Source organism: Symphalangus syndactylus, chromosome 6 (genome assembly GCF_028878055.3).
Source record: "Symphalangus syndactylus isolate Jambi chromosome 6, NHGRI_mSymSyn1-v2.1_pri, whole genome shotgun sequence".
NCBI lineage: Eukaryota > Metazoa > Chordata > Mammalia > Primates > Hylobatidae > Symphalangus > Symphalangus syndactylus.
In genome coordinates this window covers 96,176,044-96,203,749 of record NC_072428.2, presented here as the reverse complement: position 1 = coordinate 96,203,749, position 27,706 = coordinate 96,176,044, and the positions used below count along the sequence as shown (strand labels likewise).

The 27,706-nt window shown below is 38.3% G+C and overlaps 1 protein-coding gene across 9 annotated transcripts; it reads left to right on the top strand.

Annotated features, from left to right (window-relative positions):
- SYPL1 (synaptophysin like 1) lies at positions 1–22,229 on the top strand. Of its 9 annotated transcripts, none has more exons than XM_055283593.2 (7): positions 74–206; positions 479–550; positions 1,298–1,375; positions 13,421–13,545; positions 14,818–15,025; positions 19,578–19,770; positions 20,800–22,229. In XM_055283593.2, the coding sequence occupies exons 1-7, from the start codon at positions 111–113 to the stop codon at positions 20,928–20,930; spliced, it is 903 nt and encodes a 300-aa protein (XP_055139568.1). In that variant the 5' UTR covers positions 74–110; the 3' UTR covers positions 20,931–22,229. The 9 variants fall into 9 exon arrangements, with proteins under 9 accessions (XP_055139571.1, XP_055139570.2, XP_055139572.1 ...); XM_055283594.2 differs by having other exon boundaries at positions 79–206; positions 19,578–19,766; positions 20,796–22,229; XM_055283596.2 differs by lacking the exon at positions 1,298–1,375 and having other exon boundaries at positions 1–206; positions 19,578–19,766; positions 20,796–22,229.
- Positions 22,230–27,706: the final 5,477 nt, after the last annotated feature.

Sequence of the window (27,706 nt, the reverse complement as noted above, 5' to 3'; positions counted from 1 at the left end):
AGCGCCCCCCAGCTGCGCAGGCGCGGGCGCCCCCGGGCTCTTCGCAGTCGCTCGGGTCCGGAAGCGCGGCGGGGGCCCGAGGAGCGCACGCGTGCGCAGGGGAAGACCGAATGCCAGGGGCTGAACCGCAGGGAAGGTGGCGCGGCGCACGCAGTATGGCGCCCAACATCTACATGGTTCGCCAGCGGATCAGTCGACTCGGCCAGGTGCGGCCTGAGGAGAAGCCTCCCGGTCCCCGCCCCGGCCCGCCCCTCGCCTCCCCAGCCGCCCCACTCCGTTTCCGCCCCAGCTTCTCAGCCGGCGGCCCAACCGCCGCCGCTCCGCCCCGCCCCGCCCCGCCCCACGGCCGCCCGGGCCCGCCTCCTAGCCCGGCCAGCGCGCCAGCCCCGCCTGCGCTTCCTCGCCACCGGGCTGCTGTGGTTTCGTCGGTCCCCTCCTCCGCCCCGTCGTCCTGACTCTCTCTCCCTCCTTCCCTCAGAGGATGTCCGGCTTCCAGATCAACCTCAACCCGCTCAAGGAGCCACTCGGCTTCATCAAGGTTCTCGAGTGGGTGAGTGCAGCCCGCGCCGGCCAGCCCGCTGCCGCTAGGCGCGGCGCCCTAGGCAGGGAGACGGGGACCTGCGAGCCGGGACGCAGCCCTGCCGCGCGGGCTTTGAGGCCGCCGCCCCGGGACTGGGAGTGGACGGCTGGGAGGGCAGGGAGGCCGCGGCCTGGGCCGCGCGGGGCGGAGACGCCGCAGCGGGCATCGAATCACGAGCTCCTCGGCCTCCTGGCTCCCGGGGGAGCCACCCTCCCATACCGGAGCTCCCCTCTGGGTGCCCCCGTGGAGTGGGAGTTCAAATTTCCCCTTGGCTCCACTGCCTCCCGCAGAGGAAGGGAAAACTTCCTGCTGCGGTCTAACCGAAACCCGGCGGCCGGCGTCGCGCTCTGCGGAGAGGCTCGGCGGATACGTCCCTGCCGGTGCCCACTCGAGGTCCAGCTCCCTGGGAAGCCGATTTTGTCTTGTAGACGTGATTTGGCGAGCGTTTCGTTCTTAATTTGTTTTTAAGATGGGCTCCGAGTTAAAAATAGTAAAAAAATAAACTGTAGGCCAGGGAAACGAAAGAAAGGCCTTTTAACAAAACGCGTCGAGTCAGATCGGTTCACTTAATAACACGTTAGGAATGGACATCGAGTTTGTTTTGGGTATTTCCAAGCAACATCCTGTTTAGAAAGTCAGCTTTTAGTCCTTTCCTGAGAACACTCACAATCATTAACATCAAAGAACACTTATTAATTCGACCTTGGCAATGATCAGTCACTTGGAGGAGTTGGTGAATATACCAGGCACTGCGGGCTTCCTTCAAACTTCGTGGCCCACTACGTATTTCTGCAGGCAAGTTGTGTTTATAGACAGCAGCATTTACATCCGTAGCTTTTTCGCCCTTTTCCTTAGTGATAGAGTGGTGAAGAAGAATAAGAACTTTCAATTTCCTGTTCTAAATAACCTACCGAGGATGTTTTTAAAAGCAGCATAGAAACTCAGTTTCTTTGATGGGTACCTAATGTGATTTCCTACTTGGACCATTGTAACCGCCCAAGGGGTTAGGCGGTTTCACCATTCACTGAACATTTTGTGTGTTTTCTGAAAACTGAAGTAGTGCTGACTTCACACAAATGACTACTTTAAAGACGCATAAATAAATATACTTGATTTTTTTAAACCTAAGTCCAGATTTAAGTATAAAGAAAACCATGATTAAAGCATTTAAAAATTGCAAGAGGAAAATCTCATTAATGAGGCTAATCAAATATAAACGTTAAGAAAGTCTTATATCTAGATTTAGTCTCATTGAGGATTATAATTAAATGTATAATAATTTAGATTTCCACTTAAATGAAGAGGCACCTGTTTATATCTGTGCTTATATTATTTGTCAAGTTTTTAAACAACTGTAGGCTTAGCTTTTTCCTTAATATTTCAAGCACTAGTGATAAGTTCATTCGTGTTTTGATGTATTTTGAAAAATACCCCTTTTTAAGCATCTTACAGAAATACTACTTTCAGTTTGAACAGCTTGTTATTACACAGGTGAGCCTTTTTTGAAAAGACTACACATTGTTAATGGTGTGGTAAATATTTGACTATTTTATACCAGATCTGTACTAAACACTAGCATACCAACATGAATAAAACAGGGTCTTTTTCTCATGATCTATTAAGGATGAAGGACATAAAAAATACGAAAATGCCATATAATAAACTGTAATAAAGGTGTATGCAAAGAATAGTAGAAGAAATGAGGGAGGGAGCATTTGCTTGGAGGAACTAGGGAGGACTTCATAGCCGAAAGAACACTTGAAGGATGGGTACTGGTTCACTTGGGGAGTGGCTTTCTAGGCAGAAGAAATCTTATGTTCAGTGGAAGGAAATATTGAAGCAGCATAACCCTGTATGAGAACTTAAAAGTAATTGGGGGTTAGCTGGAATATATGCTGGGTTGGAGGGTACGGTTTGAGATTGTTCTGAAAAGATTTCACACAGGTTGGCTGCTTCTAGGGTTAATCTTTGGGAATCTGAGCCCTTTCCTTAGGAAAATGCATATGTGCAGGGTACAGAATATTGGAGTGTATATTCCACTCAAGCCCAGAATCCCTGCCATAGGGGATGGGAACTTACTTAAAGGCTTTAAACACGTCAATAATACGACTAATTTTAGGCACTCATAATTCCTCAATCAACCGATTTCTCTTCCTCCATTTCTGACCTTTCCAATCCATCCCTCTAACTGCCGACAAAATGAAAATTTCTAAAAGGATAGATTGGAAAGGTCAGAATTGAAGGAAGGGAAATCTGTTGATTGAGGAATTATGAGGGCCTAAATTAGTTTCAGTAGGACTTGAAGGGGTTTACAAAAGGGGGTTACAAATTAGAATATATATGGAAGGTAACAAAGAGGGAGGACCCTAAGATGACTGCTGTCTTTCTGACTTGGTTGCAATTAGCATATTCAAGGTATGTCATTAAGAGGAGGAGGAGCAGATTTTTGTGGAAGGCCAAAGGTTTCAGATGTATTGAGTTTGTGGTCTCTTTAGATCTTTTGGAGATATCCTATAGGATACAGTTGTATATATGGATCTAGAATTTAAAATAGGAGTTTGGGCTGCAGATGTAGCAGATATCTGCCTGCAAAGGAGAGAAGGAATGGTTAGGAAAATTGAGGGAAATAATGTCTTGGCATCACTATTAGAATTTCAAGAAAAGAGTACCCCAAAACATTAGGTGCAATAGAATGGTTAAGTAAAATAAGGACTAGTTGATGGCTTTAGCAAGAGCAGTTTCAGTAAAATCAAAAAGCCAGATTTTAGTAGGCTGAATGAATGTGTGGTAAGAAAGTGAAGACAGCATAAACTGCTGTTTGACTGTGAAGATGGGAGAAATTTGGTGGTTACAAAAAAAAAGCCACTAGTTCAGCTTACAACTCAGTTGCTTAAATGCATTCTCTGGAGACAACCATTGTATCTGGTATGTAACAAAAGTCTTTATTTGCATTTCCCATTTTATCATACTGACAAGAGAACTCAAGGGTCAAGGTTTAATAAAGTTTTTACTGCTTCATCAGACATTCTTAAGTAAAACTGGTGGGGTTTTTTTGTTCATTTTTGTTTTTTGTTTTTTAACTGCAAGTATGTGGCAGTGAAATAGAGTTTGGTATTCTTCCTGATTCTTACTAAACCCGACAGTTTTCCCCACCAGTTTATCTACTTCATCAGACAAATGTCAACACAGTGTAAAAGGCAAATAATGTGTTAGTATTGTTAGGAAAATGTTTTACCTTCATGAACTCTTGAAAGAGCCTTGGGAGCTTTCAGGGGTCCACAGACCACACACTGAGAATTGATGAGGTAAACATCACTGGGGACCAGAAACAGAACAGAAAATATGGCGGGGAGGAAGACTATTCCCAAATTTGGTAATTATTAATAAATCTGGAGAAAGCTCAACCAACTGTCTGGATTTATGACTTAAAAGAGCTGAGTACTTAAAAGTGTAGAAATAAAGAGATATATATAGCCACTCAAGACCTGGACCAATCTACTTGCAGGCTTAAGGTCTGGATTTGTGATAACGTGTATGTTCACTTGTGTTGGTGGTTTGGGGGTCCCATCATAAGGTGTGGTGTTTGTGGACTAGGGTACTCAGAAGGCCAAGCGGAAATGACCATGACCATAAAGCCGCTAGACAGGGATAGAAGCAGGAGGGGACAATCAAGTTGAGCCTATATCAAATATGCTAAAACACATGAAGAAAACTAATTTTTACTTAAAAACTCAAATTATGTCAGTGGCTACAAATGCTGTCAGTTTTCCACAAAGTGACAGGCTTACTTCAAGACAGCCAGCCAGATCAACAATCAGGATATTGATTCACTCCAGAAGACATGAAAATAGTAGAGCAATTAGAAAATGATTTTTATTTTTAAAAATATAAATTATATTTTAAATTTTTTAAAATATAGTCTCTGTCTTGTCCAGGCTGGAGTGCAGTGGTGTGGTCTCGGCTCAATGCAACCTCGCCTTCCAGGTTCCAGAGATTCTTCTGCCTTAGTCTCCCGAGTAGCTGGAATTACAGGCGCTCGCCACTACACCCGGCTAAGTTTTGTATTTTTAGTAGAGACGGAGTTTCACCGTGCTGGCCAGCCTGGACTCTAACTCCTGACCTCAAGGGATCCACCCGCCTCGGCCTCCCCAAGTGCTGGGATTATAGGTGTGAGCCACCGCGCCTGGCTGATAAATGACTTTTAAATAAATGTACTTAGGTTCCTCGGAGATTTAAGGTGACATAAAGGTGTTTCCAACATACAATGATTAGGAGTTAGCAAAAAACTTCTAGCTGTTTATTTCAGCAGGAACTCTAGAGTTTACTTCTCATAATCCAATTTTTTTTTTTTTTTTTTTTTTTTTTGGAGACGGAGTCTTGCTCTGTCACCCAGGCTGGAGTGCAGTGGCATGATCTCAGCTCATTGCAGCCTCCATCTCCCAGGTTCAAGTGATTCTCCTGCCTCAGCCTCCCAAGTAGCTGGTACTACAGGCGTGCGCCACCTTGCCCAGCTAATTTTTGTATTTTTAGTAGAGACAGGGTTTCACCTGGTTTCACCAGGCTGGTCTCAAACTCCTGACCTCAGGTAGTCCGTCCGCCCTGGCCTCCCAAAGTGCTGGGATTACAGGCGTGAGCCACCGCACCTGGCCATAATCCAAATTTTTAAGGATTCTGGAATTATCTTGGCAGGCTATTTAGAATTTTCTACTATTGTACATTAGAAGCAAAGGGAGATAGAGTGAAACTGAAGCACTTTGTAACTGACTTTATTGCCCAGTGGGAATAAACTGAAATATCACCATCAAAAACAATACTTTTTTTAAATGAATAACTTTAGTAAACATTTCAGACTTTGACTTATAAAAATCATACCTTGGCTCTAGGCATCTAATCTTTTGATTGTAAAGGCAAACGTGCTATAATATTTCATTTTAAGTACCGAATGATCATTTGACTTAAAACCAGCATACATTTGTTTTGCGTGTAAACACTCATACATAATATACTTTTGTATCTATTTTTGAAGATTTCAGTGATCCCTTTGATAAACTAAACCTTGGATAGAAAGAAATTTAAGTAGATGATTTCAGATTAATGATGAAATTAAATAGCAATGAGGATCCTGCAACTAGAAACGTGTAAACAACACTCATAAACCAGGTGAATACTAGTATTCTCCAGTAGAATCCTCAGAATGAGCATGGTCTAGCAATAGAAGTTAAGTCTCCAAACTTTTTTTAAATTTTATTTAGTTATTTTTTGAGACAGGGTCTCACTCTGTCACCCAGGCTGGAGTGCAGTGGCATGATCCCAATTAATTACAGCCTTGACTTCCCCAGGCTCAAGCTTTTCTTTCACTTCAGCCTCCTAGGTAGCTGGGACTACAGGTACACACCACCACACCCAGCTACTTTTATAATTTTTTATAGAGACAGAGTCCCACCATGTCACCCAGGCCAGTCTTGAACTCCTGGGCTCAAACGATCCACCTGCCTTGGCCTCCCAAAATGCTGAGATGAACCACTGCACCCAGCCTCCAGGGTCTTTTTTTTATTTTTTAGTTTTTTTGAGACGGAGTCTTACTCTGTCGCCCAGGCTGGAGTGCAGTGGCGTGATCTCAGCTCACTGCAACTTCTGCCTCCCAGGTTCAAGCAATTCTCCTGCTTCAGCCTCCCAAGTAGCTGGAATTACAGGTGCCCACCACCACACCCAGCTAATTTTTTTTGGTAATTTTAGTAGAGACGAGGTTTCACCATGTTGGCCAGGCTGGTCTCAAACACCTAACCTCAGGTGATCCACCCGGCTCGGTCTCCCAAAGTGCTGGGATTATAGGCGTGAGCCACCGTGCCCAGCCTCCAGAGTCTTTTTTATCATGAACTCCTATTAGTGCAAAATATTAGTGCAAAATTTTATGGACAGAGCCACAATATGCATCTACAACTTAAGATGTATGTTTTACTATGTCAGTTAGTATCTTAAGGTATATTATATACTCAGTGCAAATTTTGTTTATATTTTTAAATCCTTGTTTCAGATACTGTTCTGATAATTTTTTATTGTTTTGCCACCTTCTTGTGATCTGATTAAGTAGTCCGTTTTTACCCTGTAATATGGCTGATGATTATAATCATAGAGTAGTATGAATGCTTCCATTTTCTCTTTTATACATGAGTGTGTGTGTTACCAATCTATAGTTTCTTTGAAGACATTTTAAAGCCACAGGTCAATTTTGTGAAGGTTGATTTGGTTAAAACTAGACAATTTATTCCATAAATCCAGCCCACTCACATTGTAATGCATGAACACTAAAAGTGAAAGAATAGATGAGGTTATCACTGTCTGTCCTTCCATGTATGAGATTCCTCTTACCTTCAGGATACCCAGCATGCTGTACTGACATGTGACCTTCTGATGTGCATGCCCAGCATGGGTTTCAGTGGTATATTAATTGCAATATAGCTTCAATTCCTTATTTAAGTCTGAAAGTAGATCTAAATAGAAGTTTACATATTTTCTTCTGGTACTCCAGTCTACTTTGGAGACTAGTGCTCCAGAAAGCTAGGCTGTAATATTCACCCTGAGGTTACAATTCTCTGAATAAGATCTGCCATGGTGGTCATCTAGTATGGGTCTGGTCGGCAGAGAGGTAAGTGGGACTGTTTCTCTGGATACTTGGGGCTGTATGTGAACATGTAACTTTTCTGACCAAACAGAAACTTGCTGTCACCCTGCCCCTGGATTCTTACTGCTTACTCTGCGGATAGAATTCCATGTCAGTAGTTTCAGTTATTCTTCGTGGGGTAGGAGTATATGAGAAAATAAGTTTCAAAAGTGGCCAGAAAATATAAATCAGAACACTAGTACTCCTTCATTTTAGACTAGGGTTAGAAACTGAAATGGTAATAGGAACCACCCTCTAAAGCAAATGAGTGAAGCAAGATGTTTGGAAGAAAAACAGTAGTATGTCATTGATTACTTACTGGCAACTAACACACATCCTGAGGGCTGTTAAGACAATGGAGAAGCGGATAACCTGGAAAGCACATACTCTGCCATAAGTGACATCTGTCACTCAGTTCTCTCTGATTCGTTGCTTTATGAGAATGTGGGTCTGATGTTGCCATTCTTCAGCTTTCCCATACACACTCAGGAAAAGCAGGAAATCCAAATTTTTATGTGTAATACCCTGATATTAAAACAATGACAACAAATTCACATTTTTTTGTAATACTGGAAAGGCCACACAAATATATTTGCAGGTCAGGTTTTACCAACAGGCTGCCAGTATATAACTTCCAGTCTAGATCAAAATAGCAGTAGAATATAGGGAGAAGTGAGATAGTTGGATATTTTGCCCTCATAATTTTGTACTTTGTTTAATATAAAATATGTGCTTTTGTCCCTTCTTTCTCTAAGATAAAGACCAGAATTGCTGTCATGATATTTATCTATCTTTATAACAAAAAGCTTTTAAAATGATAATTATGTAAGATTCAAAATATGGTTTTATTTATAAGTTATTGGAAATTATTTGTTCCTTAATTAAGTAGTTATTTAGTGAGCATCTGCTATGTGCCAGGTTTTCTGCTAGTCACTGAAAATCCTAAACAAAAGCAGGTGCAAAGACGTGACAGTCTGGCAAACGAGCAGTAGAAGTGATAGTCTTGAAAGCAACAAGCTGTAGTGCAGTATGCCATTTATTTGCTACTTGTTATATTAGGAAATTCATTTTTCCATTTAATTTTTTAGTTTAATTTAATTTTATTTTTAAGACAGGGTCTTACTGTGTTGCCCAAGCTGGTATTGAACTTATGGGCTTAAACGATCCTCCTGCCATGGCCTCCCAAAGTGCTGGAATTACAGGCATAAGCCACTGCACCTGGCCCCATTTTATTTTTTGTAAAGCAAGTTACACAAGAAAGATGCCTATAGTAGAGTTCATATATAATAGAGTTAATGTCTATGATAGCTCAAGAGAAGAATCGTGAGTTCTACCACAAGGAATTGGGTAGGGCCTTAAAAGATGAGCTAATTAGAGACAGGCATTCCCAGAAGAAGCATATACATTTAAGACATAAATACATGGTATGTTTCAGGAACAGTAAGCAGTATAATGTGACAGAATGATACAGTACCTGGCAGTGAATACACTGCAGGTAAATCTGTCTAGAAAGATAAAGTTGAGGATCAATCAACCATGCTTTTTATACCAAATTAAGAAGTTTCAGCATTTTTTGTTTAATTTAGGTTGAAAAATAATTGAGGAAATTCCTTTAAATGGGAAGGACATGATCAGATTATTTCAGAGCAGTGTGACATCATTCTAAACTAGCTTTGTCCAGTACAAAAAAATACAATGGGAATCAAAAATGCAAACCACATAGTAATTTTCAGTGTTCTGTTAACCACACTAAAATAAGAGGAAACAGGTGAAATTAATTTTAACAATATATTTTACTTAACCCAGTCTATCCAGATTATTGCTTGAACAAGTCATCAATATAAAAATTAATGTAGTATTTTACATCTTTTTCATAGTAAATCTTCAAAATTTGGTGTGTATTTTGCAGTTGGAGTATACATCAATTTAGATGAGTGACATGTAAAGTGTTCAAGACTCACAAGTAGCATTACTGGGTACTGCAGCTGTAGTGCCCACATTATAGAAGATGAGTATTAATTGGAATGAAATTGGAAATGAGAGGAAGAGTCTGCTGGGTTAGTCCCAGTGAAAAATGGTGAGAGCCTGAACAAAAATAGTGGCAGGTGTAATGTAGGCAGGTAAACAGAGCTTTTTAAAAAATGGTTTTATAGTCTAGGTAGTCATATGCAACATGGTTTTTGTTTTGTTTTTGTTTTAACTCAGCATTGGATTTCTGTGATTCAACTGTGTTGATGTAGGCAGTTGTAATTCTTACATCTTTTTTGCCATATAACTTCCCATTGTAAGAATATACTATGGTATTTTATCCATTTCCCTGTTGCTTTTCCCCTCCCCATTTTTTATGAACATTCTTATATGTCTCTTAGTACGTGTGAGCAAGGGTTTCTCTTAGATCTATATACTAGTAAATCCTTTGTGACATTATGTTTATTATAAATATGTTCACCTAATTGGTAGCTTGTTTTACATTCAACAGCTGACTTGATTAAAATTTTTTTTCTGTAGTTGAATTTAACAATCTTTTATGGTTCTTTTTTACAAAAAAAAACCTTAAACTCTTCATGTGGTCACAGGTTTTCTTTTATATTGTCTTTACATTTTTTAAAGACTTTTTACTTTTGTGTGCAGTTCATCTGGACCATTTACTGAACAGCTCTTCCTTGTATTAGTTATCTATTGCTGTATAACAAATTATGCCGAGCTTAGCACTTTAAAACAAAGGTCCATTGACTTTTATTAAGTGAGATAATAAATCTCACCCATTCTTCTGTGGGTCAGGAATCTGGGAGCAGCTTAGCTATGTGGTTTGGGCATAGGGTCTCCCATAAGGTTGCAGTCAAGCTGTTGGCTGGGGTTGCTGTTATCTCAAGGCCTCCAGCTCATTCTCATGACTGCTGGCAAACCTCAGAGGATCCCCTTCCAAGCTCAGTCATGTGGTTACTGGCAGTCCTCAATTCCACACCATGTGAGTTTCTAAAAGTTGCCTGAGTATCCTCCCAACATGGCCGCTGGCTTCCCCCAGAGAATCAGAAAGTTCAAGAGAGTGAGAAAGGAAGACAGAAGTTGCAATCTTTGGCCCGGTGTGGTGGCTTAAGCCTGTAATCCCAGCACTTTGGGAGGCCAAGGCGGGTGAATCACTGGAGGTCAGGAGTTTGAGACTGGCCTCACCAACATGGTGAAACCCCGTCTCTACTGAAAATACAAAAATTAGCTGGGCATGGTGGCGGGCACCTGTAATTACCCCTGCTACTCAGGAGGCTGAGGAAGGAGAATTCCTTGAACCTGGGAGATGGAGGTTGCAGTGAGCTGAGATTGCACCATTGCACTCCAGCCTGGGTGACAGAGCGAGACTGTGTCTCAAAAAAAAAAAAAAAAAGTTGCAGTCTTTTTATAACTGAGTCTCAGAAAAGACATCCCATTTCTTCTACAGTACCACATTCTATTCTGTAGAAGCAAGTCAGTGTATTTAGTTCACACTCAAGGGAAGGGAAATCAAGCTCCATCTCTTGATGGGAGTTGTATCAAAGAGTTTGTGGGCATATCTTTAAAACCACCACATTCGTTTCCTCCATGATCTACATATCAACTCTGTTAGATACAATTTGTCTTATACATACTAGTCTATTCCTGGCCTTTTTATTCTGCTCCATTGGTTCAATTTGTGTATCTCATTTCTTTTTTTTTTTTTTTTTTTTTTTTTAATTTAAACGTGGGTATATGCTCAGGACTCACTTTCCTGACTCACTTTCTGGCCTTTTCACTCTGTGTATTCATGCATATTTATTCTGAGAGAGTATTGGTTCTTCTATCTTTACCTTTTTTTTTAACATAAAACTATTTAGTACAAATAATGAAAAATGACTTCATGACACATTTTCCAAGGAAAGTTACTTTTACATATTTTGAAATCCTGTAAAGACCTCTTAACAGTTAAGACCCCAAACTATGTGCTGAACATTACCACAGACTGTTCCTATCTGTAACCAGATTCTTTTCATGTATCTCTTCTTTGTGGGGGTGATGGGAAAAAACAAACCCTTGACAATTACTATAATGTGGATTATGGCCTACAAGATTCAAGGTCCTGGAATAATCCATGGGAGGCATTATGTCAAGTGTTCAACAGTGAAGGTTTGATATCAAATCTGCATTGAATTTTATCTACTACCAGTTGCTGAGTATGTGTGACCTTGAACAAAACCAAGCCCCTGACCTCTTCAAGTTTCTATTCTAGGGAAAGACAGACAAATTAAGTACTGTGTCAAGCAGTGGTAATTAGAACGGAGGAGAAATAGAGTAGAGGGAATAGGTAGTGTGGGGTAGGAGTGCTGTTATTTGATATAGTGTGGTGAGGGGAAGGTCTCTCTGAGAAGGTCATACTGGAACAGGAGGCTATGGAAGTGAGGGAGTGAAGCATGTATTCCAGGCAGAGGAAATAGCCAGTGCAAAGGTCCTGAAGGAAGAGTTTATCCAGTGTCATTAAAGGTATTGCATGGAAAGCAGTTTGTGTATACAGATTAGGTAAAGGAAAAAGTAGCAACATGAGGTCAGAAATACAAGGGAAGAAAGGATCTTGCAGGCCTTTATATGAACTTTGGTTTTTATTCATAGAGAGCTCAAAAGCCATTGGAGGGTTTTCAGCAAAGAATAACATTTTCTGCCTTACCGTTTTAAAAGATTGTCTTGGCTGTTGTATTGATAACAGACTGAAGCTGGGGCAAGGGCAGAAGCAGATCATTTAGAAGGCTGTTAGTGCAAAATTCAGGCAAGAGGTGATGGTAGTTCAGATCAGGAGGCAGTACGAGTGGTCAGATTGCAAATGTGTTTTGACAATAGAGCCATCGCCACTTGCTGAAAGATTGAGCTCTTGGACTTAAACAGTGCATCTGGAATTTTTTACTTACTTGTGTTGTTTTGTAGAAAATTCACAAGTACAAAAATAAAAAGGAATTATTTTTTATCTTCCTTTGAGAGGTGACCAGTGTTAAAATTTTGATGCATAACCTTTCTAGTTTTTGTTGTTTAAATCTACTTTATATGTAATGAACACTTTCTATGTTGTTAATCTCCAACATTCTATGTTGTTAATTTCCAACAGCTATATAATGTTTCATTGCATGAATGAATGAATGGATGAATTATAGTTTGATTCCCTGTCAACATTTAAGTTGCTTCCAAGTTTTTGGTGTTTTAGATTGTATTTGAGAGAACATCATTCATTTTTTTAAGCATATACATGATTAGGAAAATAAGTTTCCAACAACTTTTTGAGACCTGGAAATATCCACAAGGGAGGCTTAACAGGCTCATGAAATAGTGTCTCTTCTCTGCTTACAACCTCTTGGCTTTACAAATTACTGGTAACTTGCATTCCAAATAAAAATACCTCCAATTCACCCCTTTTGATTTTGATACTAATAAAAGAGTCTCTCTCTATATTTTATACTAATACTTAGTGGATACACTCAAGTATGAGCAAATGAATTGTCATATGGGCTGGTACATTAATTTCTATATTATACTCCAGGGAAAATAAAATCACATTTGTCAAGGTTTGCAAATGAATGTTTTAATGTCTTTCACCATCTTAGTTTGTGTTTAAGAATTTCTAGAATGTAGCCAGGCATGGTGGCACACTCCTTAGTCCCAGCTACTTGGGAGGATCACTTGAGAGTTCAGGGCTGCAGTAAGCTATGATTGTGCCACTACACTTGAGTCTGTACAACAGAGTGAGACTCATCTCTAAAAAAGTGTAGTGGGGAGCTGGGCACAGTGACTCACACCTGTAATCCCAGCATTTTGGGAGGCCAAGATGGGAGGATTGCTTGAGTTCAGGAGTTCAAGAACAACCTGGGCAACATAGCGAGGCCTTGTCTCTACTAAAATTCAAAAAAAAATTAGCCACGTGTGCTGATGCACACCTGTGATCCAGCTGCTTGGGGGACTGAGGTGGGAGGATCGCTTGAGCCTGGGAGGCCAAGGCTGCAGTGAGCCCTGATCGTGCCAGTGTACCCCAGCCTGGATGACAGAAACCCTGTCTCAAAAAAAGAATTTCTAAACTGTTAGTGAGCCAATTTTTAATAATCAGTATGCTTACAGTTTTAGTGACCCTTGTTTGGGGTGTAGTAATGCTTATCTTTTTTTTCTTTTGTCTTTTTTCATCTTACTTTGTGCAGATTGCTTCTATCTTTGCTTTTGCCACCTGTGGAGGTTTTAAGGGCCAAACAGAAATTCAAGTGAATTGTCCTACCACAATTACTGAGAATAAAACTGTTACAGCTACTTTTGGTTATCCATTCAGGTGAGTTATACTTATTTTAATGGTTTCACAACTCTTTTTACTTTCACAGTGAGTCATTAAGATTTCCAGCAATTTATTGATTGTGGGGTGTAGAAAATTTTAGATTGGATGCTCATTTGTAAGTGATCATTACCTCCCAAACTGTGGTACACAGACCCATGCCTGTCTAAAAACATCTCCTGGTCAAACAATAGTACAGAAAGTGAGAGTAAGCGTTTAGAAACTTTTATAACAATATGATGTTGCCTTGATAATTTTATTCTAACAGAGGATTGGAAATGTAAAAATAAAGCAAACTAGAGATTGTTCTATCACCTTAGTATAAGAAGCCCTAATGTAGAAGAAAACATAACTTAGAAAAATCCAGATTCTCAGTGTTTTTTGCAATTACTGAATATTAATGCCTTTATATAGTTTTAAGACATATGTATATAAAGAAAAGAGATTCCATATTTCATTCATTAGCATAAAGCCACACTTCTTACTCTTAAAGTAAAATGAATATTTCATCTGTGAAGTGTTGTTTGACATCAGTATCCATTGAAAAGTTTATTGAATATGTCCTATGTTTAAGCCAGGGTGGGAATCATCTTTCACTTACTAACTTTACTTACTTTACCCAAGACTCAATTTTTTGGTCCAGTAATTGGAAGTATTATCTTGTAAGGCTGTTTTGATGATTAAATAAAATCCCCATATTAAAGATAAGTCAGATAATAAGTGGTTAGTAATCATCAAAGCGTCTCTATCTTGTATCCTTTCTCCTAGACACTTCTCACATAAGGAACTGTTACAGCATCTTTAGTGACAAGTTTTTTACAATTTATGGTTGGGAAAAATGAAAGGCAATATTTATTGTTAGCAACTATTGATCCAGGATTAAAAATGTGAATCATTTTTGTAATTGGCTCTCTTGCGGCTAGTCACACATACTCTGCCACAAAGAATGAAATATGATGTCTCAAAGTATAAACCATTTGGTATAATCTTTCCTACCTGACTAATTGTTTACTGCAGGAAGATAGTATCTGGGTATGAAAGTATTTAATTCAGTCTATATTCAATGTATCATAAACTAATACCAGGTATAACTTACATACATTTATTATGAAAATTTGTTTACTTAAATATAATATTTGAATTTTACTTTTTCCCCAAAGGAATATTTTTAATATATTTGGGAAGTATTTTTTGAAGTGTCACTCATTGTTTTGCTTAAATGTTTCTGTCTCTGTTGGGAAAGTCCAATAATTCATACATTTATTTTAATAGGTTGAATGAGGCATCATTTCAGCCACCTCCAGGTGTAAACATATGTGATGTAAATTGGAAAGATTACGTTCTCATAGGCGATTACTCTTCTTCTGCACAATTCTATGTTACCTTTGCAGTCTTTGTGTTCCTGTACTGCATTGCTGCCCTTCTGCTTTATGTTGGCTACACGAGTCTGTATCTGGATAGTCGTAAACTTCCTATGATTGTAAGTAATCACTTTATTTTTTTAATACAAAAATAATTTGTATAAGCTAAATATAGATTTTCTTATACTGGAAATAAAAATTCTTGGTGTAAGCCAGTTCAGCATATTTTAGCCTGTGTTTGCCACGGGTTGAGCTTTCTCCCATTAAGTTTAACTCAATTTTTTTAGCCTATTTGCACTATAAGGAAAGTTTGTTTCTTTTTTAAATCTATTTTAACTTGGAAAAAGCTCAGATATGTAATAAAGCACATCAGGTTACAAATAGCAAAAAAATTAAGTCGAAATTCTTTTAATTTGAAGAATTACTTATCACAACATAGTCTCATAACTCTTTCTGCTTCTTACTTTTTTTCTTCCTCTAAAGGCCCACTTTATACTTCTACAAAACTTACTGAGCTTAATTATATCATGGGTTCGCAAACTGTGTCCCAGAGGTCACTGTCTTATTTTTTATTTTTACTTCTTTATTTATGTATTTACTTTTTGAGACAAGGTCTGGCTCTGTTGCCCAGGCAGGAGTGCAGTAGCACCATCTTGGCTTGCTGCAGCCTCAACCTCCTGGGCTCAAATGATCCTCCTGAGTAGCTGGGACTATAGGCACAGGCCACCATACTCAGTTACTTTTTATGTATTTTTGTAAAGACAAAGTTTTACCATGTTGCCCAGGCTGGTCTCAAACTCCTGGGCTCAAGTGATCTGCCTCCCTTGGCCTCCCAAAGTGCTGGGGGTTATAGGTGTGGCCACGAGCCTGGCCTTGTTTTTTTAAATAAAGTTTTTTTTTGGAACTCAGCCATACACAATCATTTATTTACACATTGCCTGTGGCTGCTTTCACACTGCAGTGGTAAAGTTGAGTAGTTGTAACAGAGATAAAAAATATTTGCTATTTGGCCCTTTTCAAAAGAAGTTTGTTGATTCCTGGTCTATGTCCTTAAACTCCTTAATTTAAAATAAGACCCAGATAATTCTTATACTCAGCATTAGTGGCAATCATGAACTAATTTTGAATCTTTGAGGTATCAACAAAGGACTTAGATTTGAAGTCCTGATACTTTTGGCTTCAGAGCCTACTGAGGTAGAAATACTCTCTGAGATTTAGTTAGTAGAATCTGCCCTGGATTATTGGTGGCACATCCAGAGATAAATCATGGTTTTAAGCTACACCTCCACTATAAAAGAGTAACTACAAAGTCAGTTATTTGTGACTTGAAGGGAAAACAGAGGTGTTTTTTATGTGTGATACTGGTCATTCATATGTGTGAGAAAACACATCTGCTAATTATTTGTGAAGTTACTTTAAAGGGAAGGCTATTTAAATATGAAGGATTATTAAATAAGATTACAAGTTTTATTTACTTATTTATTTTTAATTTTGCTGCTGGATCATAAGAATGGAAATGGTAAGTAATACAACAGTCTTTTATCATTCAGATTTATTCTGTTTCTTATATCATAGGAGACATAAGAAAACTAGAGGTTTTCATAAAATACTTCTCGGTTGTTAAAAAGATAAGACGTCAACTGTTTTAATTTGCAGTGCTTATCTAACATACGTGTTAGGAATCTATGTCTTCTGCAGACTTTTCAAATCTTATTTACAAGGGAACTAGAATAATCTTATAGATAATTATATTTTGTTAAAATTCTTTATAATTAGAAGCTATTTCTTGCCATTTTGTCATCCCAACAAATTTTTTTACTAAATCTATCAATGTGCCCTTTATTTCTCATATTTTGTCTAGTAAACTTTAAAAAATACTACACTTTTTAAAGCAACATTCAGATCTATTTTTGTAGGTGGTTTTTGTCTGATAAAACTATAAAACTGACCTAGTTGCATCATTCAGAAAAGTAAAAAGTAATTTTCCACCTCAGAATGACCAATTAGTGGTCATATAAAGAGATAATCCAAAATTGGTTCCTTAAGTAGGTTTTTATTGTTACATAATGGGTGCTTCTTGTCTATAAAAGTCTAGCTTCTGAATTTAATTTTCAGTTCTATTTTTAATTTAACCATAAAAATATTAAAAGATTTTCTTTGAGAGACTGAGTGCAGTGGGTCATGCCTGTAATCCCAGCACTTTGGGAGGCCGAGGTAGCTGGATCACTCCAGGAGGTCAGGAGTTCGAGACCAGCCTGGCCAATATGGTGAAACCCCATCTCTGCTAAAAATACAAAAATTAGGTGGACATAGTGGTGGGCACCTGTAATCCCAGCTACCTGGGAGGCTGAGGCAGGAGAATTGCTTGAACCCAGAAGGTGGAGGTTACAGTGAGCCAAGATCACACCACTGTATTCCAGCCTAGGTGACAGAGCAAGACTCCATCTTGGGGGGGAAGAAGCGGTTTTTTTTTTTTTGAGATACCCAAAATTTAAGATATAGCCAAAAATGACATTAATTTTTAGGTAGTATTAATGAGGACAAGCCCTTTTAGCAATATTCTCAATTCTGTGCTAAGGTGTTTCTAGGAGTATTTCAGTTATGAAAATTTAAATCTACTTCAATTATCTTTTGAAGTAAATATAGCACTTTTTTTTGTTAAGTAGGAGGAGTTTAAGGTTTCAAGGCAGTGTGGAAAATTGAGAATACCAGAAAATGAATCCAAACAAAATTAGGGTATCCCAAATTCTAAAAATCTATGAATCATATTGCGAATTGTTGGGAGGAGTAGAGCTTCCCTAGGCAGCTGCAGGTTGTGCATTGCAGAGCTCCAGGTGGCACCATTCGCTTAGAGTGCAGTGTGACTGGAGTCCTGAGTAGAGCAAATACTATCTGAAGGGACCAGAATTCCCCCCACGTTCCTTCAACCTAGGTTACTTTGTACATCATTTTCAGAAAAGTTCCTGCTTTTGAAATATAAGAATGTCATGCCTCAAGCCATCAAAGTGGATTTAAGAGCATAACCAGAAAAAAAAAAAAAAAAAAAAGACTTTGGAGGGAAGAAAATACCTGAAAATTAGGAGGATTTGATATATATTGATCAAAGTTGTGAACTTTTCCATAAAGAGAAATTATTTAACATGCGATATAACCTCATGTTACTCATCAGTTTTCCAAAAAACACTGTATTTCTAGCAAGTGTTTAGAAAAATGTCTACCTGCAGCAGAATGTATAGCAGATGTACAGCAGTAAAAAGGGGAGTACTTCCACAGTGCAGAAAATATAAGCTATATTTCTAGCCTTTTCTCTTTGATCTAGGTTTTTTAAAAGGACAAGTAGCAGCAGAGAGCTCAGATACAAAATGCATGTACTTTGTGTTTGTGTAATTAGTAATTATTTTTGGTTCTCTAATCCTAAGTATTCATTCAGTGTTGTCTTGACCAAGTGGGCAAGCTATATAGCATAGCTTCTATATCTCATAAGAGGTCACTGGTATTTATCCTAAATATTAGGTTGGTACAAAAATAATTGTGGTTTTTATCATTAAATAGCAAAAACTGCTATAACTTTTGCATCAACCTAATAAATGACTAAAAGGTGGCTGGCAAAATAATTAAAAACTAATTGGGTTTATTTTAAAAACAAAGTGCTTCTGTGATAAGCTCCAAAACCCATTCTGAGGTTAGCAAGATTTTTGCTGCAGATGTATAAGAGCTCCTATCCTTGAGTGTACGCATATGTTTAGCATATATAGCATCCAAAAGGTACAAATTTTATATTATTCCTACCCTGGTCATTAATTTGAAGGAAGATCAAACAAGATTGGACTTATGATCTAAAATATTAAAACCACCCATTAGAACCATTTATTCTAAAATACTAAAACCGTCCCATTCTTTGTAATAAATAGCAAAGGATTTAGTACAGAGTTAATACTGATAAGGTGTCTTGGGAGATTTTTGTTGTTGCCTTTTTCTTAATGAGCATTCTTAAGATTTGTGATTAGGAAATTTAAAAGAGATACCATTCTGTTGTGTGCTTTTCACCATTTTATTATCCGTCTCATGGAGAATTCGGTTTAACTAAAGTTAGAGTTTTGCAGAAGAAGGATAAGGGAGTTGAGAGTATATGCAAGGGATGATAACGAAGGCCCTTAGAATAGAAATTGATTAAAATAAGTGAGGACATTAGTGAAGTGGTGAGACAGTAAGAAAGCAGTAGGATCAGATTGTAGGTCTTGGTGGGGTCAAAGGAGTTTTAGGATTGGGGTGCCAGAGAGAGTGAGCGGAAAGAGGTGTTATGGGAAAATGGGATGATCAAAACAGAGTATGGAAGGATACAGTTATTGGTGATGACAAGGTCTAAGGTATGATCCTGGGAGTAAGTGACTGAGGTGAGGTTATGTTGAAGGCTGTATAAAACTTTGGTTTCTAGTGTAAAAATCTTAGACTTCTGAGGAGATGACTGAGTCTTATTTACTGTTGTAACTCAGGCACTGTGCTTGTAACACTAACAGCAATGTTTACTATGCTGACTTTTTTAATAAGGTATATCATGAAGGCCATTTCTCAGTACCATAAGGTTGACTATAATCTCAGTTCCTTCATGGATTTGAAATTTAGTATTAAAATTAATTGTTCATTATTAACTCTTACTGATTTTTGCTTTAGGACTTTGTTGTTACACTTGTTGCCACTTTTTTGTGGTTGGTGAGCACTTCAGCCTGGGCTAAAGCTCTGACAGATATTAAAATAGCTACCGGTCACAATATTGTTAATGAACTTTCGCCTTGTAAGAAGAAAGCAGTAATGTGTTACTTTGGCTCTGTGACCAGTATGGGATCCCTAAATGTATCTGTGGTATGTATGCATTCTTTATAATTTTTTTTTATTTCATGTATTTGTTTAAAGTACTAGTAATTCAGGAAAGCAATAGCTTTCAGTAAATCTCTGGATGGTTTTTATTTTTACTCAGCTACCTGAATTCTAGTAACAATATAGTGTTTAGTGAAGAAAAGTTTGTTTAAAAAAAGTATCATCTGTAACCAAGATCATGATTTTATTCATCTCTGAGACTTTCTTTCATCTAGTCAGATTTATATCTGGGAAGATTAATTTCTTTTTTTTTTTTTTTTTTGAGATGGAGTTTCGCTATGTTGCTCAGGCTGAAGTGCAGTGGCATGATCTCAGCACACTGCAACCTCCACCTCCTGGGCTCAAGTGATTCTCCTACCTCAGCCTCCCAAGTAGCTGGGATTACAGGCATGTGCCACCACTCCCGGCTAATTCTTTTTTATCTTCAGTAGAGACAGGGTTTCACCATGTTGGCCAGGCTGGTCTCAAACTCCTGACCTCAAGTGATCTGCCTGCTTCAGCCTCTCAAAGTGCTGGGATTACTGGCGTGAGCCACCACAGCCAGCCAGGAAGATTAATTTCTTTGAGGTTGACTCATTGGGATGGGAAGTAAAGTTGTGTGACTCCTCTTTTTTTGTGGCTACAACTGTTGGATTGGAGTAGAAGAGATGGTAGGAGGGGGTGATAAGAAGTACATGGGAAAAGTTACACGAGCAGTTGATAATCATTCTAAATAGGAGAAAAGTGAAAGTATTTGGAAGAATAACTAAATCTCTAGCCATGATTTTATATGTTACAGATTTAGAGATTTAGCCTTATTTCATTGGGAATAAGTCATTATATAACCACATTTTGTACATTGAAATGTAGTCTTCCTTCTTTATTTCTCATTGTGTGTAGTATTAAACTTTAAGTGAAATAATGGCGTACTGCCTAAAAATGTTAAATATTTAAAGAAAAAGTGAGATTTTTAAGTAGGGCATGAATTTTTATAAGTAGGTATTTGATTTTCATATTTATTTTTCTCTTTCATAGATAGTTGGCTTTCTGAATATGATACTTTGGGGAGGAAATGCTTGGTTTGTGTACAAGGAGACCAGCCTACACAGTCCATCAAATACGTCTGTCCCTCATAGCCAAGGAGGTATTCCACCTCCTACTGGAATATAATTAAAGGGAGAAATACACTGTATGAAGTATATGTTGATACCATGACATGTTGCCAACATCTTGAGAAGCATTATTTGTTTCCAATAAAAGTAATGGCTTTGTCAATATATTGGTGGGTTTAGAACTTTGCTGCTTTTTTACGTAAAGCCTGTGCCTTTCCGAGAAAGTTAAGATGTAAATGTATTCTCACATGTAAATTTGAAAGTTCAGGGGTCTATTATGAAATGATACACATTTTTAAATGAACCATAATTTTTTTCACTAAGCTGTTTGCCTTCCAAAGTGTTTACACCTTAAGCCTTAACATGTATCTTCATTCAGAAAGCAGTTATATTGTCATACCATAGTAGGAAGAAAAATCATTTGGAATATACACTACTGTAAGTTTGTACAGATCATATACCTACGACCTGTCTTTGCCTAAAGAGCCTTGATTACATAAATATGTAGGAAAAAACATACTGAGTTCAAAATTTATATCTAACATTGTTTATGTTATGATTTTATTTTAATTGCAAAGACTAGGTGTATATTTTTTTCTGTTTTTTCTAAATGACCCATGGTACTTAATAGGTGTACTAAAATGGTGGTGGGAGCAGGGATTTGGAAATTTCTGATAGATGTGTAGTTAATTTAGTAATTCTGTTTCATGAGATATGATCTGTTATGCTAGTGGTTTAATAGGCTTGCTATGTAAGTAGAACATGGCTCAACTAGATATCTTTATATGTATGGGCATTACTCTTAGTGATATTTGTTTCCTGTCCTTTGTTGCTCATGCTCTTTAAGTGCAGGCTGAGACCCAGCCTCTTTGTAAGTAGAGTAAAATAATCCACCGTTTTTTTGCAGACCCTAGTCACAGCGTTAAAAAAATTAAGATTGCTTTCCGTGTTTGAAATTTACCATTGAGAGTCAATGAAGTTGCTATTTTGAGTTTCGCATTGATATTGTGAAAATAAATGCAATTTGGATTTCATGTTTCTTAATATTCATTCTTGTTTCACAAATGAATGATTAAGGAATTATGCATCATAAAGGAACCTAAGTGAGATATATGATGAGTGTATTGTCTTTGCACACACATATAGGTATATTCTGAATACAAGCTTATTCACATTTTGCTTCCTAATCTTTTCGTTGTACAGGTATTCGGATTTCTTATTCTTAAAACGTGATTGTTTATATGTGAAGCACATCTTGCTATTGCCTTATTTTTGATGCTTTTATTCATGATGAGAATTGTCAATATAAGAATGTATATCTTTTTTGCAACCAATTTAATAAAGGAGTTGAAAGAAAGAGTGCACTGATTGTTAATATTACAAAGAAACCTTCATCTTAAAGGTATTGAGCAATGCAAAACAGAACTGATTTTCGAAGCAGGAAATAGAATCACAGTTTTAATGTTTGGCAAGGTATAAAACAGAAATGCTTTGGAGACTCTGGTTCTATCCTTTTTTCTTCCGACCTCATTTAGAAAATACTTATTTGTAACTCTCAGATTAAGTTTTCCTGATACACCTTTTCTCATTAATTGTCTAATTAACTAGCAAAGATTCCTGATTAAGAGTGTGTGCTCTGCAACCAAACTGCCTAGATTTGAATCTTGTCTACGCCACTTACTAGCTATTTAACTGTAGGCAAATTGCCCTCTGTGTGCCTCAGTTTGCTTATGTGGAAATCGGAAATAAAGTAAGTAGTTCCCTCCTGTTTACTGGGGATATGTTTCAAGACCCCTTGGGATGCCTGAAACCAAGTGTAGTACCAAGCCCTATATGAACTGTCTTTTTTCCTATCCATACATACATCTATAATAAAGTTTATCAATTAGGCACAGTAAGAGATTAACAAGGACTAATAATGAAGTGGCACAATTAAAACCATACTGTAGTAAAAGTTATGTGAATATGGCCTCTCAAAATATCTTATTGTACCGTACTACGGGGAACTGAAACTAAGAATAGTTAAACCACTTTCCTGATCTCAGTGTGTTTATGATTTAAAAGTGAGTTAATAAATGTAAAGCCCTTAGAACAGTGTTCCGCATTTAGTAGGCACTCTATAAATGTTAGCTACGATTACCAACTTTTGATAGCATCTGATACAGAGATTGTTAAACTAGGAGTTCATGGGGCTGGAGCCGTTAGGGTGGTGGTTTTGGACAAAGGAAGGATTGGCATCAGGCTTTCAAGCTTCTCCTTTTACAATCCTTAAAGAGTTCTGGATCTTTTGGTGTGTTTTATTTTTCTGTTGGTTGACATTCATAAGGTTAATGAGATCAAAATTTAAAACTTAAAAGTATTGAGATTAGAGTAGATTTTAAAAGGAGTTCTATTGCCTTTTCACTTTCTGCTTTTGAATCAACATTACAAGGTTAACCCATTTATAGGATAATTTCCAGGAGAGAAGTAATAAAAGCTTTACTTACTAGGTGTTAGGTTGTAGAGAATTATTTATAAAAAGATGGGCATTACTAACGTTTTTGTGAACAGAGTTCACTTGAATAGATGTTTAACCTACTGTAAATGTTAAAGGCAATATTGCTTATGTTTCACATTTAAAATTTTTTCATATAGTATTTCAGATTAATAGGTAAGTATACAAAATAATATTTAACAAATGCTTTATTTGCATCAAATGTTTGTTGAGACAGGGTCTTACTCTGTCACCCAAGCTAGAATGCAGTGGTGCCATCTCAGCTCCCTGTTAACCTCCACCTGCCAGGCTCCAGTGATCCTCCCACCTTGGCCTTCTCAGTATCTGGGACTACAGGCATGTGTCACCATGCTTGGTAATTGAAAACATTTTTTGTAAAGACGAGTTCTCACTATATTACCCAGGCTGGTCTCAAACTCATGGGTGCAAGCAGTCCTCCTGCCTCAGCCTCCCAAAGTGCTGGGATTACAGGTGTGAGCCACCTCACCCAGCCTTGCATCAGGTGTTTTTTGTTTTTGTTTTTGTTTTTGTTTTTTTTTGAGATGGAGTTTCACTCTTGTTGCCCTGGCTGGAGTGCAATGGCGTGATCTCAGCTCACTGCAACCCCCACCTCCCGGGTTCAAGGGATTCTCCTGCCTCAGCCTCCTGAGTAGCTAGGATTACAGGTGCTCGCCACCATGCCCGGCTAATTTTTGTATTTTTAGTGGAGATGGGGTTTCACCATGTTGGCCAGGCTGGTCTCAAACTCCTGACCTCAGGCGATCCACCCACCTCGGCCTCCTGAAGTGCTGGGATTACAGGCATGAGCCATCGCACCTGGCTTTGCATCAGGTTTCTTTTAAAGGAAATAAAACATTACAGATAAAGCCTTTTCCTTACTGAGGTACAGTTACATTTTTCCTACCTTTCACTATTAAAAATAGCACACAAATATTCTTCTGCAGTGTGTGAAGGCTTCTCTAAAACCTATCACTAGAAATGGGAACTATTGGAATGTGAGATGTTCATGTTTTCCATTGTAACCTAGGTTTTTTTTTTTTTTTTTTTGTTTGAGACAGAGTCTCGTTCTGTCGCCCAAGCTGGTGTGCAGTGGCGCGATCTTGGCTCACTGCAAGCTCCGCCTCCCAGGTTCACGCCATTCTCCTGCCTCAGCCTCCGGAGTAGCTGGGACTACAGGCACCCGCCACCGCGCCTGGCTAATTTTTTGTATTTTTAGTAGAGACAGGGTTTCACCGTGGTCTCAATCTCCTGACCTCGTGTTCCACCCACCTCGGCCTCCCAAAGTGCTGGGATTACAGGCGTGAGCCACTGCGCCCGGCTGTAACCTAGGTATTTCAAAATTGTTCAGCAAAATGCCTATAACAAGTTAGTCTCCCACCAGCAACAAGTAAGATTTCCTCTTGATCCATTTTGCCAATAACTTGATGTTTTTGGACTATTGCCAATCTGATAAGTTTGAAATTGTGTCTTTGATGCTTTAAAATTTATGTTACTCTGATTGCTATTTAGGTTGGTGGTCCTTTCCTGTATTTATTGGCCATTTGGTTTCCACTACCCTGTACTGCCTATTCTTATCCTTTGCAAATTTTTCTGTTGTGGCGCTTTTTCCTGTTGAATTGATGTGCCCTTTGTGTATTCTTGATATTAACCTCTTGACATTTATAGAGGTTGCAAATGTCTTCTCTCTGTTCCTGGCTTGCATTTTCACTTTGTGATTTTTGTCATATAAAAGTTCATTATGGCCAGGGGTGGTGGCTCACGCCTGTGATCCGAACACTTTGGGAGGCCGAGGCAGGTGGACCACGAGGTCAAGAGATGGAGACCATCCTGGCCAACATGGTGAAACCCCGTCTCTACTAAAAATACAAAAATTAGCTGAGCGTGGTGGTGCGTGCCTGTAGTCCCAGCTACTTGGGAGGCTGAGGCAGGAGAATCGCTTGAACCCAGGAGGCAGAGGTTGCAGTGAGCCGAGATGGTGCCACTGCACTCCAGCCTGGCGGCAGAGCGAGACTCTGTCTCCAAAAAAAAAATTAAATTAAATTAAAACTTTATTTTAATATTAATGTAAGTATCTTCTTCACCGTCAGTGCATTTTGCTGTATTAAGAAATCCTCAATGTCATAAAGATATTAACCTTTTTTCTTCTGAATATGGTTTTTCACTTTTTAGTCGTTAAGCAGTTTGGGATTATATTTTTGTACGTTCATGGTGTCTACCTCAATTTTTATAATTTTCAGTACTCCTATCCAATTTTCACAGTACCACCTTTATTTAAAAGTTTATCTTGCCATGCACAGTGGCTCTCATCTGTAATCCCAGCACTTTGGGAGGCTGAGACAGGTGGATCACTTGAGGCCAGGGGTTTGATACCAGCCTAACCAACATGGGAAACCCCGTCTCTACTAAAAATACAAAAATTAGCCAGGTGTGGTGGTAGGCACCTGTAATCCCGGCTACTCAGGAGACTAAGGCAGAAGAATCGCTTGAACCTGGGAGGTGAAGGTTGCAGTGAGCTAAGATCACACCACTGCACTCCAACTTGGGTGACAGAGCTCAAAAAAAAAAAAATAAGTTTATTCACCTCTGTCATATATCAGATTTCCATATTATTTGTAGTTCTTTCTGTATGCTCTTCACCACTACCATATCTAGCTCCACTCTTTATTAAATATAGCTTTACAGTAAGAATTACTCTCTGATAGGATGAGCACCAGAGCACCATCATTATTCAGGTTATTCACAATTGTCTTGGCTACCTTGAAGCCCTATACTCTCCTATGAATTTTTGGATCAGCTTGTGAAGTTCCTAAAAACCTCCATAGGATTTCATTTGAAATTAACTGCATTGAATTTATAAGATCAATTTGAGGAGAATGGTCATATTTATAATACCAATAAATACAAAGCCTTCTGTATTTTGTATTTATGAACATGGTATATCTCTCCATTTATATCTTTTATGCCCTTCAATAAAGTTTTGTAATTGTCAACATAAAGATTTAAGATGCACATCTGTTTTGTAGCTTTTGCGGCTCTTATACAAAGTAACATATATTCTTCTCCCAAGCCCATATAATAAGTTGGAGTAGTGTTTTCTCTTATTCCATACTCTGAAATAATTGGAATTTTTCATTTCTTGAATATTTCATGGAACTCACCAGTAATACTATTGGGGCCTAGAATTCCCTGTGGGAAGATTATTTTTAAATTACTGATTCAGCCAGGTACCACGACTCACACCTGTAATCCCAACATTTTGGGAGGTTGAGGCAAGAGGATCACTTGAGGTTAGGGGTTCAAGACCAGTCTGAGTAACAAAGCAAGACTCCATCTCTACAAAAAAAAAATAAAATAAATTAGCCAGGCATGGTGGCACACGACTCTAGTCCTAGCTACTCAGGAGACTGAAGTGGGAGGATCACTTGAGCACAAAAGGTCGAAACTGCAGTGAGCTATGATCACAGCACTGCACTCCAGCCTGGGTGACAAAGTGAGGCGCTGTCTCAAAAAAAAAAATTACTGATTCAGTCTTGCTTTTGATTATAGAACTATTCAAGTTTTTTATTCGCCTTCATTCAGTTATATTTTACCAGGAATTTTTCCATTTCATCTGAATTTCCAGATTTATTAATATGAAGTTGATTATAGCCTGTTGACTATATTTCTAATGTCTACACCATCTGTATTTATGTTCCTTCTTTCATTCCTATTATTTTTGTGCCTTCCTTTTTTCCATCCATATTGTCAGAGGTTTGTCAGTTTGATCTCTTTTCAAATGATCAAGTCTGACTATTGATCCTTGCTCTTTTATGTTTGTTTTCTCTTAATTTCTACTCTTGTCATCATTAGCTGTTTTCTTCTACTTTCTTTGGGTCTGTTTTGCTGCCTTTTTTCCTAACTCAAGATGGTACTTAGCTCATTAATTTTTTCATTGGCTTCAAGCCTCTTTTCCTCTAATATACACATTAGAGATTTTAAATTTTCTACGAACTACTACTTTAGCTTTATCCCACAAGTTTTTGATACGTGGTATTTTGATCATAGTTCTAAATACATTCAAATTTCCCATAATTCTTCTTTGATGTATTAGTTATGTAGTAATATGTTTCCAAACATAAGGAATTTTCTTTTTCTTTTATTGACTACTGAGGTAATCACATTGTGGTTTCTGCAATAATCAGGCCCTTGAAATTTGCTGAGACTTGCTTTCTGACCTAGTTGATGGTCAAAAGTTTTAACTTTTCCATGTGCCTAAAAATATGTATCTGTTGAGTGTGATATGCCATGTTTGCCTTGTATATCAGCTTATTCTATCCTTTAAATTTATATGTTAACCAAAG

Bases quoted from the DNA above. Each gene is read 5' to 3' on its own strand.
- SYPL1 (XM_055283593.2), top strand. From the start codon at position 111: ATGCCAGGGGCTGAACCGCAGGGAAGGTGGCGCGGCGCACGCAGTATG. The intron at 207-478 runs GTGCGGCCTGAG...TCCTTCCCTCAG, and splicing joins GGATCAGTCGACTCGGCCAG to AGGATGTCCGGCTTCCAGAT. The intron at 1,376-13,420 runs GCAAGTTGTGTT...TACTTTGTGCAG, and splicing joins CCCACTACGTATTTCTGCAG to ATTGCTTCTATCTTTGCTTT.